This window comes from Symphalangus syndactylus, chromosome 18 (genome assembly GCF_028878055.3).
Source record: "Symphalangus syndactylus isolate Jambi chromosome 18, NHGRI_mSymSyn1-v2.1_pri, whole genome shotgun sequence".
Taxonomy (NCBI): domain Eukaryota; kingdom Metazoa; phylum Chordata; class Mammalia; order Primates; family Hylobatidae; genus Symphalangus; species Symphalangus syndactylus.
The window spans coordinates 57,380,247-57,397,374 of record NC_072440.2 but is presented as its reverse complement, the minus strand read 5'-3'; the positions used below and the strand labels follow the sequence as shown (position 1 = coordinate 57,397,374).

At 52.6% G+C, this 17,128-nt stretch overlaps 1 protein-coding gene across 4 annotated transcripts in view; it reads right to left on the bottom strand.

Moving 5' to 3' along the window:
• CLTCL1 (clathrin heavy chain like 1) overlaps nt 1-17,128 on the bottom strand; it is a 111,956-nt gene that overhangs the window by 3,067 nt on the left and 91,761 nt on the right. Inside the window, exons 25-30 of one of the 4 annotated variants that reach the window (XM_055253582.2) lie at nt 14,041-14,208; nt 13,818-13,967; nt 8,755-8,890; nt 5,125-5,231; nt 4,700-4,870; nt 850-1,071 (exon numbers count right to left, since the gene is read on the bottom strand). In XM_055253582.2, coding sequence (XP_055109557.2) covers nt 850-1,071; nt 4,700-4,870; nt 5,125-5,231; nt 8,755-8,890; nt 13,818-13,967; nt 14,041-14,208 — 954 coding nt within the window. The other 3 variants (XM_055253583.2, XM_063623338.1, XM_063623340.1) reach the window with 3 other exon arrangements.

Here is a 17,128-nt window from a genome sequence, read left to right as displayed (position 1 = left end):
CCCTGGAGGCTCTGCAGGCGGCAGGCAGCCCTCCAGGCTAAAGCTGGCAGCATGAGCCCACCTTCCTGTTTCCTTCCTACCTCCCACTCACCTGGGAGGCCCCTCCCTTCCCTTGCTCCACTGAGTAATGCTTCAGCATGAGTGCCTTCTGAGGGTCTCCATCTGGCTTGAAGGTTAGATAGGCAAGTAGATGCTACTGGAAGTGGCTTTTCCAGTGTTAGAAACAACAAACTGTACCAGATGACACTGCTGACACAGGTCTCTGGACAGTGGCTAAAGCTAGATCCCAGCAGGGACTCCTAGGACTTCAACACCCAGGGAGAGTTTTACAATCAGGTACTGTCACTTCAATGAGGCAGAGAGTCATCCTCCCTATAGCTGTTAGAAGCATTCAGTGCATCTGTGAATACTCCTACTATGTGTTCAGCAAAAGCCAGCTGCCACCAACCGTATGCTAACAGCTGCACCCCCAGATGCCACTGGGAGCTCCTCAGGGAGCTGGGATTGCCAGCCACCTCACTGTCACCCTGATGAAGTCCAGGGCTGGGGATGAGCATGCCTGTTGTGCTCCCAGCAGTGTGCACACTGGGACAGCTGCCCAGCCGGAGTCTGCAGGAGGGCTGCTGCCGGTGGGCACTCCCCATAATGATTTTCTGGAGGGGCTTAATGTTGGGCAGAAAACCACTTGAGCATGATGGAAAGCAGCCACTCCTGAAGGCAGCCAGGGCTGGCTGGGGAATCTGGGTTGGCCTCAAAGGGGCCCACCCTTAAGACCTGTGGCCAGAGTCACTGACAGGGGTGGGTTGTGCCACACAGGGGCCAAGGAGCTGCAGCCGGCCCGGCACCTACCTTGCTCAGGTATTCCCTCATCACCTGGATGAAGTAGGGCATGGCCAAGTCCATGAGGTTGTGCCTCCAAGCCAGTTCAAGCACCATGTCTGGGCGAAGCAGGTCATAGCAGGTGAAAAGAGAGGCTGCGAAGCACTCCCTCTTGCCTTCCTCCAGGAACCACTGCAGCAACTTCTGGGCCAGTTCAGCATCCCGCGACTCTGCGGCATGCTGCATGGCATCCTGCAGCCAAGGCAAATGCTTGCTTGGGCATCCTGCAGGCAGAGGCCTTGTGCCTGTAGCAGCTGGGCCGGAGGGCAGGGAGTGGCACTAGGCTCCACCAAGGCCTTCCTGCGCTGTGGAGCAAGTCTGGACCCATGGCTGAGCCATTCCCTATGCCCTGCTGCCCACTGGTGAAACGCAGATACCACCTCCGGGGGTAGAGGGGACAGGTGGCTCACAGAGGCGCAGGTGCCCTGGGAGACAGGAACTCTGGCCCCGAAGGCAGAGGGTGTGCACAGGCTGCTCTGAGGAAGGCACTGATGGGGGTTTGGGGGTTGCGGGGGTGCTGCAGAGGTGCTGCACTCAGGTCCATGAAGCATGTGACACCAGGAGAGCAGTTAGGAGGGGTACGGCTACTGCTCTAGAAACAGCAATGTGCTTTTCTTTCAAGTGGCTCAAAAACCCCTAACTGCTGTTTTCATCCTTGCAAATGTATTTGTCTAAGACAGTATCATTGACAAAATAACACCTGCACCTGACCAGTCCTGAGGAAGCCTGCACTTTCTGTGGCCATTCTCTATTTTCTAGCTCCACAGCAGTCGCTGGATCACCTGATTCCCTCAATGGCAGGGTCTATTAGTACCCTTTTCAGAGACCAGGAACCTCAGACCCAGATGTAGTCACTTGCCCAGGGCCACTCCACCTGGAGTTGGCCATGACCCACTGACTGTGACCTGTGCTCTCCAGGGATACCCTGTGGCGGTCCCAGCTCCGCATGCCTGCCATCACCTGCAGCACACACCTCTGAGTTCCATTTGGGAGACCCCTGAGGACGCCCGGTGCCAACATCTGCATGGACCCGATGTGCTGAGCCGGCTCTGGAAAGAAGTCTCTTCTTCCGGCATGCTGCTCACCGAGCGCTGCCTCCTGCCCCACACTGTTCCTACAAAGGCACCAGGATTCTCACCCTCGGGTGAGAGCTCCAGGTGCCTTTGGATCTCCGCTTTGAGGACCTGTGATGCCCGCTCATCTGTCTCCCTGCCGTGCCCTCCACCGGCCCAGCCTACCCTTGCTGACTTGTCTTCCACATGTGCTTAAAGTGGGCCCTGCTCTGTTCCTCCTCTGTGGGCCTTGGGGACTGTCTCACTGGCTTCCCAGAGGACTTCCAGTAGAAGCAGCCCCCAGGAAGCTCCCAGTCAGTGTCCTGCTCTTGTGGCCTGGAGCCCAGCTCAAGTCAGGCTCTCCCACACCCTCCTCTCTCATTACCTCCCTGGCCCATGCCACTCTCAGGGCGGCTTGATCCTGGTCCCCGTCCCTGTGTCCAGCTCTCCAGTCTACACCTGTACTTCCGCAGGCCCCCACTCTTCACTGGTGTGTGTAGGAGGACCCCACTGACCGAGCTTTCATTTAAATCCTACTTCTGTCATCTGGAAATACATTTTTCTGTTGCTAGCTGGCTTCACCCTCAGTGGACACGCTGTGACCTGGCCACCCCTCCAGAAAGACTCCAGGAGGCTTCAGCTCTGGCCTCAGGGCAGGCTCCTCCAGTGGCAGTGCTGACCTTGGGAGGTCTGGGGAGCTGCCTGTGCATTGGGGCTTGTGGACCCCATCCCTGCCTCTACCTCCTATACATAGCACCACACCCTAAGCTGTGACAACCAAATATTCCCTGGGGCCATAGTCACTCCTGGCTGACAGCCACTGTTCTGGGGGAAGCGTGCTCGGCCACTTTCTTTTTTTTGTTTGTTTTACTTGAGACGGAGTCTCGCTCTGTCGCTCAGGTTGGAGTGCAGTGGCGTGATCTCTGCTCACTGCAAGCTCTGCCTCCCGGGTTCATGCCATTCTCCTGCCTCAGCCTCCTGAGTGGCTGGGACTACAGGATCCTGCCACCACGCCCGGCTAATTTTTTGTATTTTTAGTAGAGATGGGGTTTCACCGTGTTAGCCAGGATGACCTCGATCTCCTGACCCTGTGATCTGCCCGCCTTGGCCTCCCAAAGTGCTGGGATTACAGGCGTGAGCCACCGCGCCCGGCCCTGTGCTCGGCCACTTTCTATCTGTGGCTTTGTCCTCTGGACTCTCTTCTGGGCCCACGTGGCTCAGAGTGGGTGGCTGGCAAGGCCAGTGGGCCTCTGGCAGCACTGACGGCCCTGCTCACTCATCACTGCCTGAGTGTTGAGGAGGCTGTGTGTTTAAGCCCCTGACAGGGACCACATGGGTAGGACAGAGTGGCTGTGATCAGCCAGCCAAGGGCAGCCTTCCCTCAGGTGCATCTGAGCCCAGCTGCCTCCTTCCAGCAGCCAGGTCCAGAGACCTCCAGGTGTGGTCTCAGAGCCTCAGCAGCTTTTCCTCTCCATTCCCTCTGCAGGGGCCCTGTGGGCACCTCAGGAAGGACCACAACCACTGTCACCAAGGGCTAGGAGATGTCACGGAACAGTCCAAAACACTGGAGGTGACAACTTAGGGTGAAACTCAATGCAACACTGATGCAGGGATCACAGGCCTCCACGGAGTCTGAGCCAACAGCCACAGCCTAGGAGCCATGAGTATGAGGCCCCTGTGCTGGACAGGAAGTGGCAGGTGTCCATGTGTCCTGTGAAGATACTCAGGAATGCCGAAAGCCAACTCCATAAGTAACACCCTCAGGTCAAGTCCAGAGTCTCTGGGCACAAGGAGCCATTGGGAATTGGCTCAGCTGTGTCACACAGCACCGACAAGGGCCCTCTTGTACAACTCCGCCTCACCCCTGCGGGGAGATGTCCAGGCCAAGCAGAGGATGTTAATGCCTTCAGGGTCTTGGGGGTCCCTCCAGGCAGCCCAACCTGTCTAGCAGATGCCCAGATCCCGGTCTGAGAATGATACTAAGAAACCTCTCACCAGCAGAAAAAACACACTGTTTCTTTTTCCTCTCAAGTGATCCTCCCACCTCAGCCTCTAAAGCAGCTGGGACTACAGGTGCACATGACCATACCCAGCTTTGAAACAAATGTTTTGAATGTGATTTATTTATTTTTTTCCTTTTATTTTTTTCCGAGACAGAGTCTCACTCTGTCACTCAGGATGGAGTGGAGTGGCGCGATCTCTGCTCACTGCAACCTCTGCCTCCTGGGTTCAAGTGATTCTCCTGTCTCAGACTCCCAAGTAGCTGGGATTGCAGGAGTGCACCACTACACCCGGCTAACTTTTGTATTTTCAGTAGAGATAGGGTTTCACCATATTGGCCAGGCTGGTCTTGAACTCCTGACCTCAAATGATCTGCCCACCTCGGCCTCCCAAAGTGCTGGGATTACGGGTAAGTTCCCAAATCTTGATAGGAAGTAAAGTAGGTGCCAAGAAGTGAATCTTGCCACACTGTGTTTTGGTAGAGTGAAACTCACACATAACTGCTGCGAAAAGAATCAACTCCATAAAACTCTACAAGTCTTTCAATCTAAACAGTTTTTAAGGGGTGCTAGCTCACTCCCAATTCTTACCCTATGTTCTAAATATGGTCTCCCATTAATACTAATCCCCCCACCCACCATTAGGATCCCCTGGTGAAGCTCAGAGCCAGGTCTCAGGAACAAGAGGGAAGGGGTGTGACCCCCAAAGCCATCAGGAAGCACACCAAGGCAGGAAGGTGGGAGGAAACAGGAGCCCAGGCCACCAACCTTGTAGAGATGATCCTTCTTGCAGAGCTCCACGCTCTGGGCCCACCAGTTATTGCCCTTGTACAGATAGGCTGCAATGCGCCTGAACTCCATCAGCTGATGCTTCTCCAGCCGCTGAGCCAGGCTGATGTTGTCAAAGTTGTCATAGGCATCGATAGATGCCCTTAAGCCCTAGGAAGACAGCCTTTCTGTGAGGGACGGGACACTGTGACATGGGCTGCCTACACATGGAGCAGGCACCTTGTGTTACTTGATGGCTGTTGCTATCAGCACAGCCTTAGAAAGGCCCCTACCCATATATCCACTGGTGTCCTGTGGGGCCTGCACACCCTCCTGTGCAAAGGCAGCCTGCTTTGAGAACAGAATGGCAGTTGCAGGGGAGGAGCCCAGCCCACCCAGGACAGGGCTCCCTCCTGCACACCCACCTGATAGTCCTCCTCCTCTGTCAGCAGGTGGTTGAGTGCCTCATTCACACTCTTGTTGTTGTGGCTCTGGACTGACTGCAGGTAAGGCTTCACCAGGGACAGCTGACCTGCCTGACAAGTTGGGGGAACCGTCAAGGCACTTGGCCAAGCTTGTTATGGGGACACTAGGCAGGGGCACAGGTGGGCACACGTGTGTGCCATCCATTTGAGTGGTCCAGCTCTGGAGCCAAGGGCACCTTCTGGACACCTAGAACCAAAAGACCTATACTCACACAAAGAAGACTGTCTGGGCGATTCAGTGGATGCCAATGTCACCACAGACATTCACACCTTAGAGACACTGGGGTTTGGTTCCAGACCACCACAATAAAGTGAATATTGCAATAAAATGAGTCGTATTAATTAATGTTTATACTATGTTGTAGCCTGTTAAGTGTGTAACAGCATTATGTCTACAAAAACAGAGTACACACCTTAATTAAAAATATTTTAGTGCTAAAGAATGCTATCAATCATCTAAGCCTTCAGTGAGTTGTAATCCTTTTGCTGGGGAGGGTCTTGCCTCAATGTTGATGGCTGCTGATTCATCCAAGTGGTGGCTGTTGAAGGCTGGAGAGGCTGTGGCAATTTTTCTTTTTTTTTTTTTTTTGAGATAGTCTTGCTCTGTCGCCCACACTGGAGTGCAGTGCCGTGATCTCGGCTCACCGCATCCTCTGCCTCCCAGGTTCAAGCAATCAATTCTCCTGCCTCAGCCTCCCGAGTAGCTGGGACCAGGCACCTGCCATCACACCTGGCTAATTTTTGTATTTTTAGTAGAGATGGGGTTTCACCATATTGGCCAGGCTGGTCTCGAACTCCTGACCTTGTGATCCACCCACCTCGGCCTCCCAAATGTTGGGATTACAGGTGTGAGCCACCGCGCCCGGCCCCTTTTTTTCTGAGACAGAGTTTTGCTCTTTCACTCAGGCTAGAGTGAAGTGGTCCAATCTCAGCTCACTGCAACCTCTGCCCACCAGGTCCAAGTGATTCTCCTGCCTCAGCCTCCCAAGTAGCTGGGATTATAGATGCCCACCACCATGCCCAGCTAATTTTTGTATTTTTAGTAGACACAGGGTGTCACCATGTTGGCCAAGCTGGTCTTGAACTCCTGAACTCAGGTGATCTGCCCACATCTGCCTGCCAAAGTGCTAGGATTACAGGCGTGAGCCACTGTGCCCAGCCAGCAATTTCTTTCTTTCCTTCTTTTTTTTGGGGGGGAGATGGAGTCTCGCTCTGTCGCCCAGGCTGGAGTGCAGTGGCACGATCTTGGCTCACTGCAATCTCTGCCTCCTGGGTTCAAGCGATTCTCCTGCCTCGGCCTCCTGAATATCTGGGATTACAGGTGCGCACCCACCACGCCTGGCTAATTTTTGTATTTTTAGTAGAGACAGAGTTTCACCACGTTGGTCAGGCTAGTCTCAACCTCCTGACCTCATGATCCACACGCCTCGGCCTCCCAAAGCGCTGGGATTACAGGCGTGAGCCACTGCGCTCGGCTGGCAAAATTTCTTAAAATAAGACATCAATGAGGTTTGCCTCACTGACTGACTCTTCCCTTTATGTAAGACCACTCTGGACTTGTGTTGCATAAAACAAAATCAACAAAACAAACGAAAAGACTGCTGTGCAGCATGCAATGCTCTTTGATAGTACTGTACTCACAGTAGAACATTTTTCAAAATTGGTCTCAGTCCTCTCCAACCTTGCTGCCGCTTTATCAACTAGGTTTATGCACTATTCTAAATCCCTTGTAGTCATTTCAACAATGTTCACAGCATCTGCCCCAGGAGTAGATTCTATCTTAAGAAACCACTTTCTTTGCTCATCCCTAAGAAGCAGCTCCTCATCTGTTCAAGTTGGATCCTAAGATTGCAGCAATTCAGCCCCTTCTTCAGGCTCCACTTCTAATTCTAGTTCTCCTGCTGTTTCCCCCACATCTGCAGTGACTTTCTCCACTGAAGTCCTGAACCCCCAAAGTCATCCATGAGGGTTGGAATCCACTTCTTCCAAATTCCTGTTAATATATGGATATTTTCCGTATATACTGGTGTCTTTACTTATTTCCAACTTCTTATTGATACGTGATAGTTGTGCATATTTATTGGGCATATGTAATATTTTGATACATATACACATGTGGAATGATCAAATCAGGGTAATTAGGATGTCCATCACCTCAAGCATTTATCATTTCTTTGTGTTGGGAACATTTCAAATCTCCTTTAGCTATTTTGAAATGCACAATAATTTATTATTTTTTTTGAGATGGAGTCTCTCTCTCTGTTGCCCAGGCTGGAGTGCTGTGATGATCTCGGCTCACTGCAACCTCCTGGGTTCAAACGATTCTCCTGCCTCAGCCTCCCAAGTAGCTGGGACTACAGGTGCCTGTCACCACGTCTGGCTAATTTTTGTATTTTTAGTAGAGACGGGGTTTCACCATGTTGGCCAGGCTAGTCTTGAACTCCTGACCTCGGGTGATCTGCCTGCCTTGGTCATCTACCCACCTTGGCCTCCCAAAGTGTTGGGATTACAGGCATAAGCCACCATTCCCGGCCATTAATTAGCCTAATTTCAATGTTGTTGTGTCTCAGGGAATAGGGAGGCCCAAGGAAAGGAAGAGGGACCAGGGCACAGCCAGTCAGCGGAGCAGTCAGAACACCTACAACATTTATCCATTAAGTTTCCCTTCTTATAGGGGCATGATTTGTGGCATCCCAAAACAATTACAATAGTAACATCAAAGACTGCTGGTTGTGTGCACTGGCTCAAGCCTATAATCCCAGCACTGGAGGAGGCCAAGGTGGGAAGATTGCTTGAGGCCAGGAGTTCAAGATTGCAGTGGGCTATGACCATGCCACTGCACTCCCACCTGGGCAACAGAGCAAGACTGTCTCAAAAAAAAAAGAATAGATCACTGATCACAGATCACCATAGCATACATAATGACAAAATTTGAACTATTGTGAGAAATCCTAAAATGTGACACAGAGACACGAAGTGAGCACATGCTGTTGGAAAAATGGTGCTGATCGACTTTCTCAATGCAGGGTTACAAACCTCCAGTCTTTTTTTTGTTTGTTTTCTTTTGAGACAGAGTCTCACACTGTCACCCAGGCTGGAGTGCAGTGGCACGATCTTGGCTCACTGCTAGCTCCGCCTCCCGGGTTCACGCCATTCTCCTGCCTCAGCCTCCCAAGTAGCTGGGACTACAGGTGCCCGCCACCATGCCCAGCTAATTTTTGTAGTTTTAGTAGAGACAGGGTTTCACTGTGTTAGCCAGGGTGGTCTCGATCTCCTGACCTCGTGATCCGCCTGCCTCGGCCTCCCAAAGTGCTGGGATTACAGGCGTGAGCCTCTGCACTCGGCCACAAAACTCTAATCTTTTAAAAAACACAGATTTTGAGAAGCACAATAAAATGAAGCATGATACGAGAGGTATTCCTGTATCTGAAACCTAAAACAGTTTGATACACTGGTGAATCTTCAAGTCAGCTGGGATGCATTTCAAAAACTCTTTATAAAGGTGCTATCATTCAGATGACTTTGTTAGAGCTAGCCCAATACACTCTTCTATCTGGGGTTTTGGCTGACTCACCTTTGAAAAGAAACTGACTGTCCGGGTGTGGTCCAGCCGGGGTGACAGCACCAGCAGCAGGTCATTGATGAGCAGTGGTTTGTAATCCAAATAGAACTGCAGGGCTCTGTAACAGAGCTCGACGTTGGCAACCTGTGGTGAGCAAAGCTGAGGGTCAGTCCCTGCCCCTGTCTCCACATATCCCAGGGCTCCTTCCAGTTTTTGCTCAAATGGTACTTTACTACTGAGGCCTGCCATGACTACCCCCTATAAGACTCAATGGCCTGTGAAGGTGCCTCCTCCCATCCCTGAGGTATTTTGTCCCCCAGCACTGACACACCGAGCATTTTTCTTAAGAGGCCAGCCTCAGGGTTTCCTGTCTCAACCCAGCACCTACACCAGTATCTGATGCAGGGTCCACAATCACCCAGTATCTGCTGAATGAATGAATGAAGTGTAATCAGCCAGAATGAAGCCCCACAGCAAAACCAAACAACACAGTATGTTTCCATCCAAGCAAGATTACCCCAGCCTTCGCGGCCTCAGCCTGAGCCATAACCAAGTGGACAGCATGCCCTGTGACATCACCAGAGCTTTTGAGCTGAAACACTGTGGTGCTCAGACCCTGGGTGAAACCCAAAGGCCTGCCCACGCAGAGAGTGGACCACTCTGGGTGGACCCTGTGCCTGTGCTCCTGGGTCTCAAGATTTGGCCAGGCTGCTGTGTCTCTTAGCACTTTCCCTACTGGTCTGCCACCATTCTCTTGCTGGGCGATGTCATTTTTTTTTTTTTTTTTGAGACGGAGTCTCGCTCTGTCACCCAGGCTGGAGTGCAGTGGCATGATCTCGGCTCACTGCAAGGTCCGCCTCCCGGGTTCATGCCATTCTCCTGCCTCAGCCTCCTGAGTAGCTGGGACTACAGGTGCCCACCACCACGCCTGGCTAATTTTTTGTATTTTTAGTAGAGACGGGGTTTCACCGTGTTAGCCAGGATGGTCTCGATCTCCTGATCTCGTGATCTGCCCACCTCAGCCTCCCAAAGTGCTGGGATTACAGGCGTGAGCCACCGCGCCCGGGATCCACCCGCCTTGGCCTCCCAAAGTGCTGGGATTACAGGTGTGAGCCACCGCGCCCGGCCCTGGCGATGTCATTTGGTGGCTTGCTGACTGTGGCATCGATGTCCAGGGCCTGGACACAGCTCTGTTCAAGGAGCATGCAAGCCAGATGGGCATGAACCAAGCCAGTGGTGATGAATATGTCTGCGTGAGTGTGAGGGTCCCAGGGTGTGCACAGGGCACAGCTGGAGCTAAAGCCATGTTGGGATCCCAGAGTAATCACCATTGGAGCCTCCAGCACTGCTGGGTTTGGGTGACTTGGCAAAAATGTGGGGCCCGATGGGGTCTTCTGACTAAAAGGGGTCTAATGGCCCCACTATATGGCTTACTGACCACTTCAGTGTGTCTTCTTTCTCCTTCTTTTTCCCTTTTGCGCTAGAGCACCCACTGTTACCAGAGATTCTGACCCAGACAGGCAGCAGGGTCCCTAGTACCCGCCACCATGGATGCAGAACAGAACAGTGACCTGGCCCCATCACAAAGCTTCACCTACGGCACTGGTGGGCCCCCAGACTCTGCCACAGGCCACTGTGGGTCCGCTCATATTGGAGCTCTAGGACCTGTCAGCCTTCCAGGCTGGCCCTTTACTCAGCAGCAGCAGGCCCAGGACATGGGGACCTCAACTAGACATTGAAGAAGCAGAGGGCAGTCAGGATGTAATGTGGGGCTGAAGAGAAGGGTAGGGACTCAAGTTCATCTTCTGTGGCGAATCACCTCCTCAAAGCCCCACCTGCTTCCCCACCAACCACAAGCCTCCTCAGGCCTCCCGTGAAGGAGAGGAACCATCCAAGGACAAGCCTATTTCACTGAAGCTCTTGCAGGCATCACGCAAGTGGAGAGACTTGAAGTGGGGCACCAGCAGTCCTAGCTTCCCTTGCGGGACACCTGGTACCATGTGCACTCTTGGCCCTTTCAACAGGTCCATGCAGCATGGCCGGAATGCCGTTTAAGGTGGAGTACAACTGCCATGTTCCTACCCAGTTCCTCTGGTGCTGAGGCCTGCGGGGACACACATCTCTGTTGGGCTAAGCTGCTGGGATCTGGAGCCCTCTGCACTACAGGAGGAATAGAGCAAGGGGCCCCTCTGGAGCATCCTCCAGATCCAAGCTGAAAGACAGGGTGGGGTGAGTCCACCAGCCACGTGCCAGGACATGGAGCACTAGCAGGCCCCTGCCCACTAGCACGGTCAGCAAGGACAGCCAGCGCCCCAGAAAACATGGTAGTATCCCTGTTTTATAGAAGGGAAAACTGAAGGCCGGGTGTGGTGGCTCACGCCTGTAATCCCAGCACTTTGGGAGGCCACGGCGGGAGAATTGTGTCTAGAATTTATTCCTTCCGGTGGGTTCTTGGTCTCACTGACTTCAAGAATGAAGCCGCAGACCCTCGCAGTGAGTGTTACAGCTCTTAAAGATGTTGTGTCCAGAGTTTGTTCCTTCAGATGTTCAGAGGTGTGAGTTTCTTCCTTCTGGTGGGTTCGTGACCTGGCTGACTTCACAAGTGAAGCCCCAGACCTTCGCAGTGAGTGTTACAGCTCTTAAATGTAGTGCAGACTCAATGAGTGAGCAGCAGCAAGATTGATTGTGAAGAGCAAAAGAACAAAGCTTCTATAGTCTGGAAAATGACCCCAGGAGGTTGCCGCTACTGGCTCGGGTGGCCAGCTTTTATTCCCTTATTTGGCCCCGCTCACATCCTGCTGATTGGTCCATTTTACAGAGAGCTAATTGGTCCATTTTACAGAGTGCTGATTGCTCCATTTTACAGAGTGCTGATTGGTATGTTTTTACAGAGTACTGATTGGTATGTTTTTACAGAGTGCTGATTGGTGCATTTACAATCCTTTAGCTAGACACAGAGTGCTGATTGGTGTACTTACAATCCTTTAGCTAGACACAAAAGTTCTCCAGGTCCCCACCCTACCCAGGAAGTCCAGCTGGCTTCACCTCTCAAGATCACCTGAGGTCAGGAGTTTGAGACCAGCCTGCCCAACATGGTGAAACCCTGTATCTATTAAAAATACAAAAATGAGCCAGGCATGGTGGCGGGCACCTGTAATCCCAGCTACTCTGGAGGCTGCGGCAGGAGAATCGCTTGAGGCTGGGAGGCGGAGGTTGCAGTGAGCCGAGATCATGCCACTGCACTCCAGCCTGAGTGACAGAGACTCCGTTTCAAAAAAAAAATAGTAAAACAAAAAAAGAAGAGAAAACTGAAGCTGAGATTCCGTCACAAGCTCCAGAGTAGCTGGCTGGCGTGCTGTGCTGCACGACCTGAAAGAAGCGCCTATCGGATGCCAGGCACCTGCCATGGACCACTTGGTCGGGAGGAAACAGGATGTCCGTTGTATGGATGGGATAACAAGGTTCACAGTGGTGAAACCCCTAGCCCACATGGAGACAGACAGTGAATGGCTGAGCTGGGGTGCCCCCCTGTCTGAGTTAGCAAGCCCCCCTGCTCAGGCTGCTGCTGGCCCAGCCCTATGGCTAAGTGGATTCCTGCTATCATGTGCCCCAAATACAGATTGGATGTCATACATCTGATTGGACCCCTGCACTGGCGAGTATCCTCCTGCCCCCTTCACACCTGAGCTGACAGTGTCTGTCTCCCAAACGGCAGGGTGTAGTAGAAGCATCATGAGTCACACAAGGAACTGGACTCAGCCATCAGCCCTGCAGGCACCAGATGAGAGATGCTGCTCTCCCACACAGCAAGTCTCAGCTGTCCTGCTATTATTTCATATGCCACTAAGAAACAAAAGCATGGCCACTTCCACCATGGCTCAGCGATTTTTAAAAACACCCTTATATCAGAGGAGTTACAATGTGAATAAAATACACACAGGATTGATCAAGTATGGATTTTCCAGCACACAGACAAATCTACAAGGCAGCAGCCACGTGTGCCAGGCCACAGTTAAGGTATGACCTGGCCGCACTCCCTCCAGCAACCTGCAGACTCTGCTCAGGGTGGGACGCCCCATCAAAGGCCCCCACCTTCACGTACCACCATGCCCAGTAACATGGATGTCCTCCAACAAGATGCTTGGGCTTGTGGCCTGGTGCTCAATACTGGGGTCCTTCAAATAGTTCCCAGGAAAGGCAGGGGCTGAAGGCCTCACCCAGCAGCACACGTGCCACTCACACCCACCCTCAGTAGCCGCATGTGGAAAAGAAGGTGCATGAGCGAGGCCACAGCTCACTGCTGTGCCACTCTAGTCACAAGCGGACTGTGACAAGTTAGTTACCCAAAGACCATGGCACAAAGCGCAGATACCCAATGCAAAGGGATGTGGGCTGAGGATAAAGAATTCCAGCCCCTTCACCAAACTCACATACAGAGCTGGAGAGGGGTGGGTGCTGAGGCTGAATTCTCTAAGAGACCAGAAACAAAATAACAAAGGCTCACTTGACCATGGCACCCAAACCCGACACCACCCAACAGTGTGGCTGATGGCAGAGGAACTCGGGTCCTGGTTTAGCCCAGTCAGGCTACAGGATGGAGGCCCACTCTTAGACAGGTAAGGCCGCTGGTGCTGGGGAGAGACATGAACTAAAAGAAAAAAAAAAAAGGTCCGATGGTGAAAAATAATCACAGGAAGTGGGGGTGGGAGCCCTGAGCTGACAGGGCAGAAGGAAGAACGAACTGAGGCCTAGCCATGAGGGTGTGGTATGGTGGGAGAGACGGGCAGGCAGGGCCACAGGGCCACAGGGACACGGCTGCATGCTGGCCTGACCCCGCCCACAGCTCAGCTGTGCATCGCTAGATGGGTCACCTGCCCTTCTTAAGTGTCAGTTCCCTTTAAAGATGGCATTACTACCATCTGCCCAGAGGGTGGTGGACTCATACAATTGAACACACACACAGCATGGGGGCATGCTGGCACTCATTTCACTCCCACCTGCCAATTCCCCTGCACCCAGAATAGGGCCTGGCAGAGGCTGGCAGGAGCCAGTGCTCTGTATCCCCTCTTACCTTGGTAATGATGTCCTTGAACTGACCCTCCTTCCAGGCCTCAGTGGGGTGGCTCATCATGGTGAGCACAGCATTGTCATACTCCTCGTACTTGTCATAGAGGAACACCAGCTCAGCCCACAGATGTGCCTGCTCTGCAGCCCTCAGCACCTGGACAAGGAGGCCAGGGTCGGCTTGTGCTGCACGTGGCCATGGCTGCCAGACTGCAAGGAGCACACGGTACCTTTGGGATGTTGACACGGGACCAGAAAAGCTCCAGATGCTCCAGCATCTTCTGTGGCTTGAATTTGGAGTAGAGGATGGCTAGCTCTGTGAACATGCCCATGTGGGCCCGCTCCAGACCCAGGGCCGCCTCCAACAGCGAGATCAGCTCCTCAACGTAGCCACGATCCTAGCAGACCAACAGCCACACATGGGACAGAGTGATTGCATGCCTCCTGCAGCCACCCTCCAGCCCATGCCCATGCCGCAGGGACTGTGCTTGTGACTGGGAATGATCCCCAGGAGGCCGAGGAGGCACGTGTGAAGAAAACATGTATACATACTGTGCTACAGATCATGCCATTTACTTAGCCACTTATTGGATCATCTGACAATTACCAGTGGCACACTGCACTACAATTTTCAAGTTTAGTAAGTGCAAATTAGTATTGCCAATTTTATTTAAAGAATTAGAAAAAAAATAGGAAGTGGGTGGTAACAGGGTCTGGGAATGATTTGTTTTAATCCCTTGCTACAGCTCATTACTGAGATCCTGGCTCCAACAAGCCTTCAACTCCACTCACGATGCCACACGGCTGTTGTTTCACTGTGTCCCTAATTATGATGGCCAGCCCCTTGCATTCAGCCCCACATGCCTCTGACACTCTCCCTGGACAAGACCAGATGTCTGGTTACAGCCTCCTCAGCATGCAGAAACCCTGGAGAAACACCCAGCCATGTGACCCTTTCCCTTTACTCTAACAACCACAGCCCTGGGAGAGTCCAACCTAGAGGACTGCCTCACACCTCGTTTTCCCAAGGAGGACACCCTTCTGTGCCCCCTCCACTCTCAGACTAACCTCATTTCCCAGTGGCACACTTGTCTGCTGGCAGCATCTGCACCCCCAAATCAGCTACAGACACGGCGCCTGTGCTCCTGTCTGGAACCTGCCCAGCCTGCAGCTCCATCCCACCTGCTTGCCTACCAAGGCCACCGCTCCAGTGACTCCTCAATTCTGCCTTATCTTCACTCTCCACAGCTGGGTTCAGCAAGCATCCTGCTAATCCTCCTATCCTAAACACCCTCTTGACCCAATGTCTCTGCTAGCTACCATCCCATTTTTTCTACTTCCTTTTGCAGCAAAAACTCCTCAAAACAACCGTTCCCATTCCTCTCCCTGTTCTCTCCAGCCACTAACAGGCTGAGTCTCCCCCAAGCTCCAGGTCACGAGCAGCCCCCTGGCCCTGCCATCCTGCTGTCTGCTCAGCAGCAGGCCCTGGCCCTGCTGACCGGTCCCTCCTCTCTGGTGCATCCAGGGGCCAGCACACTCTCTGGGTTTTCTTCCCACTGTACTGGCTACTCCTGCTCTCCTCCTCAGCCCACCCTTGTTGGGCAGTCTGGTCTTTTCACCTACACTCATCCCCAGGAGACTATAGGCAAACATAGATGGATGTGGATCACCTATATGTCAGCAACTCCAGGTTCACTGCTCTAGCTAGGCTCCTCCTCTGTGGAGCTCCAGATCTGTCTCCAGCTGCCTATATGATGCTCCCACCTGAACATCCAGTGGGCAGCTCAAGGCTTAGCACCATGTGTCCAAAAAGTAATTCTTGTCCTTCCCTCCCACGCTGCACCTTCAGTCTTCCCCTCATCCACTGGTGATAACTCCGTTATTTCTACTTGTTCAAGCCAAAACCAAACGGAGTTATCCTTGGCTTTTCTCTCTCACTCCACATCAGTGCATTAGCATATCAAGGTGGCTGCTCATTCAAAGCACACACCCAATCCTGATGGCCTGATCACCTCTCGCCCTGTCACCACCACCCGAGTCAGAGTCACTGTCCCTTCTCGCCTAGACCACTGCAACAGCCTCTAGCTGCTCTCCTGGCTGCTGTCCCTACTCAAGTAGGTGGTCTCAGCACATGAGCCACCATGATCGTTTTACCCCCGACAGCCCTGCACCCATCCCAAGTACAGCCCGTGACCTTCCTAACGGCCTGAGATCTGGCCCTCCGTCAGCCTCTCTGCCCCATCTCTGGCCCCTTCCTTGAATACACAGCACACTCCTGCCTCAGGACTTCGCCTGGCCACTGACCCTTCCCTCAAATGTTCCCATGACCAAATCCTTCCATTTCTTCAGTTCTTTGCTCAAATGTCACCCCCTCAATTGCTGCTGCCTTGACCACCCCTTTATGAAACTCCATCCAGGCACTCCCATGCCCTCAAACCGGCTCCATTTTCCTCTATAACTGATCACCTTCAAACACACTATATAATTATTCATTAGGTTTGTTGCTTGCCTGCCAACCTTGCTGAATGCCAATTCAATTAAATAGAAGCTTTTCTGTTTTGTTCACTGACACAATTATTGAGAATAATACCTAGCACACAGTGGGTACTCAAAGATTTGCTGACTAGATTGTTCTTTTGTCAGCCCTGTACTGCTTGATTACCCTCCCTGTTGGCTTTCCAGTTCATTTCTCAGGCGCCTCTCTGGGGGTGGGAAAGCATTTCTCATTGAAAAGCCATCACACCCAGCTAATATCTGGACACTCTGGCGCTGCTGCGAGCCCCTCCAGACAACGTCTCACGTAGTTAGGGGTTTGGGGCTCAAGTTCCATGGCCATGGTGACACAGCTGAGCAGAGTCACATCCCATCTTCGTCTGCCTTGACTAACCATACCTGGAGTTGTCATGTGGCTCTAGGAATCCCACAGGTGGAAGCCCAGGTCCCTAAACACACAAATCACTGTCTACCAACCACTCAAGAGAGCCTACCTACAGCATGAACACACAGGGCCCCACTCTTCCAAAGGGTCCAGGTGGGGTTCCCTCTCTTGCCTGTGCTTTGTCCCTAAGGCACTTGATAAACAGACTCCTGGGGCTGCACACTGTGGGTAACTAGGCTATGGAGAGCTCTGCCACCAGCAGCCCAGTATTCTCAGCAACCCTCCAAGGGTTGTTCCCGTCATGCAAGCCACTGACTGGGTTTCTGAAAGCCCAATAACACAAGAGGATAGAGAGAACTTAAAAACACAAAATTCCAGCCAGCCATGAGGTCGAGGATAGCTAACAAGGCGATTGAATTTAGTTTATAAATGACCGTCTA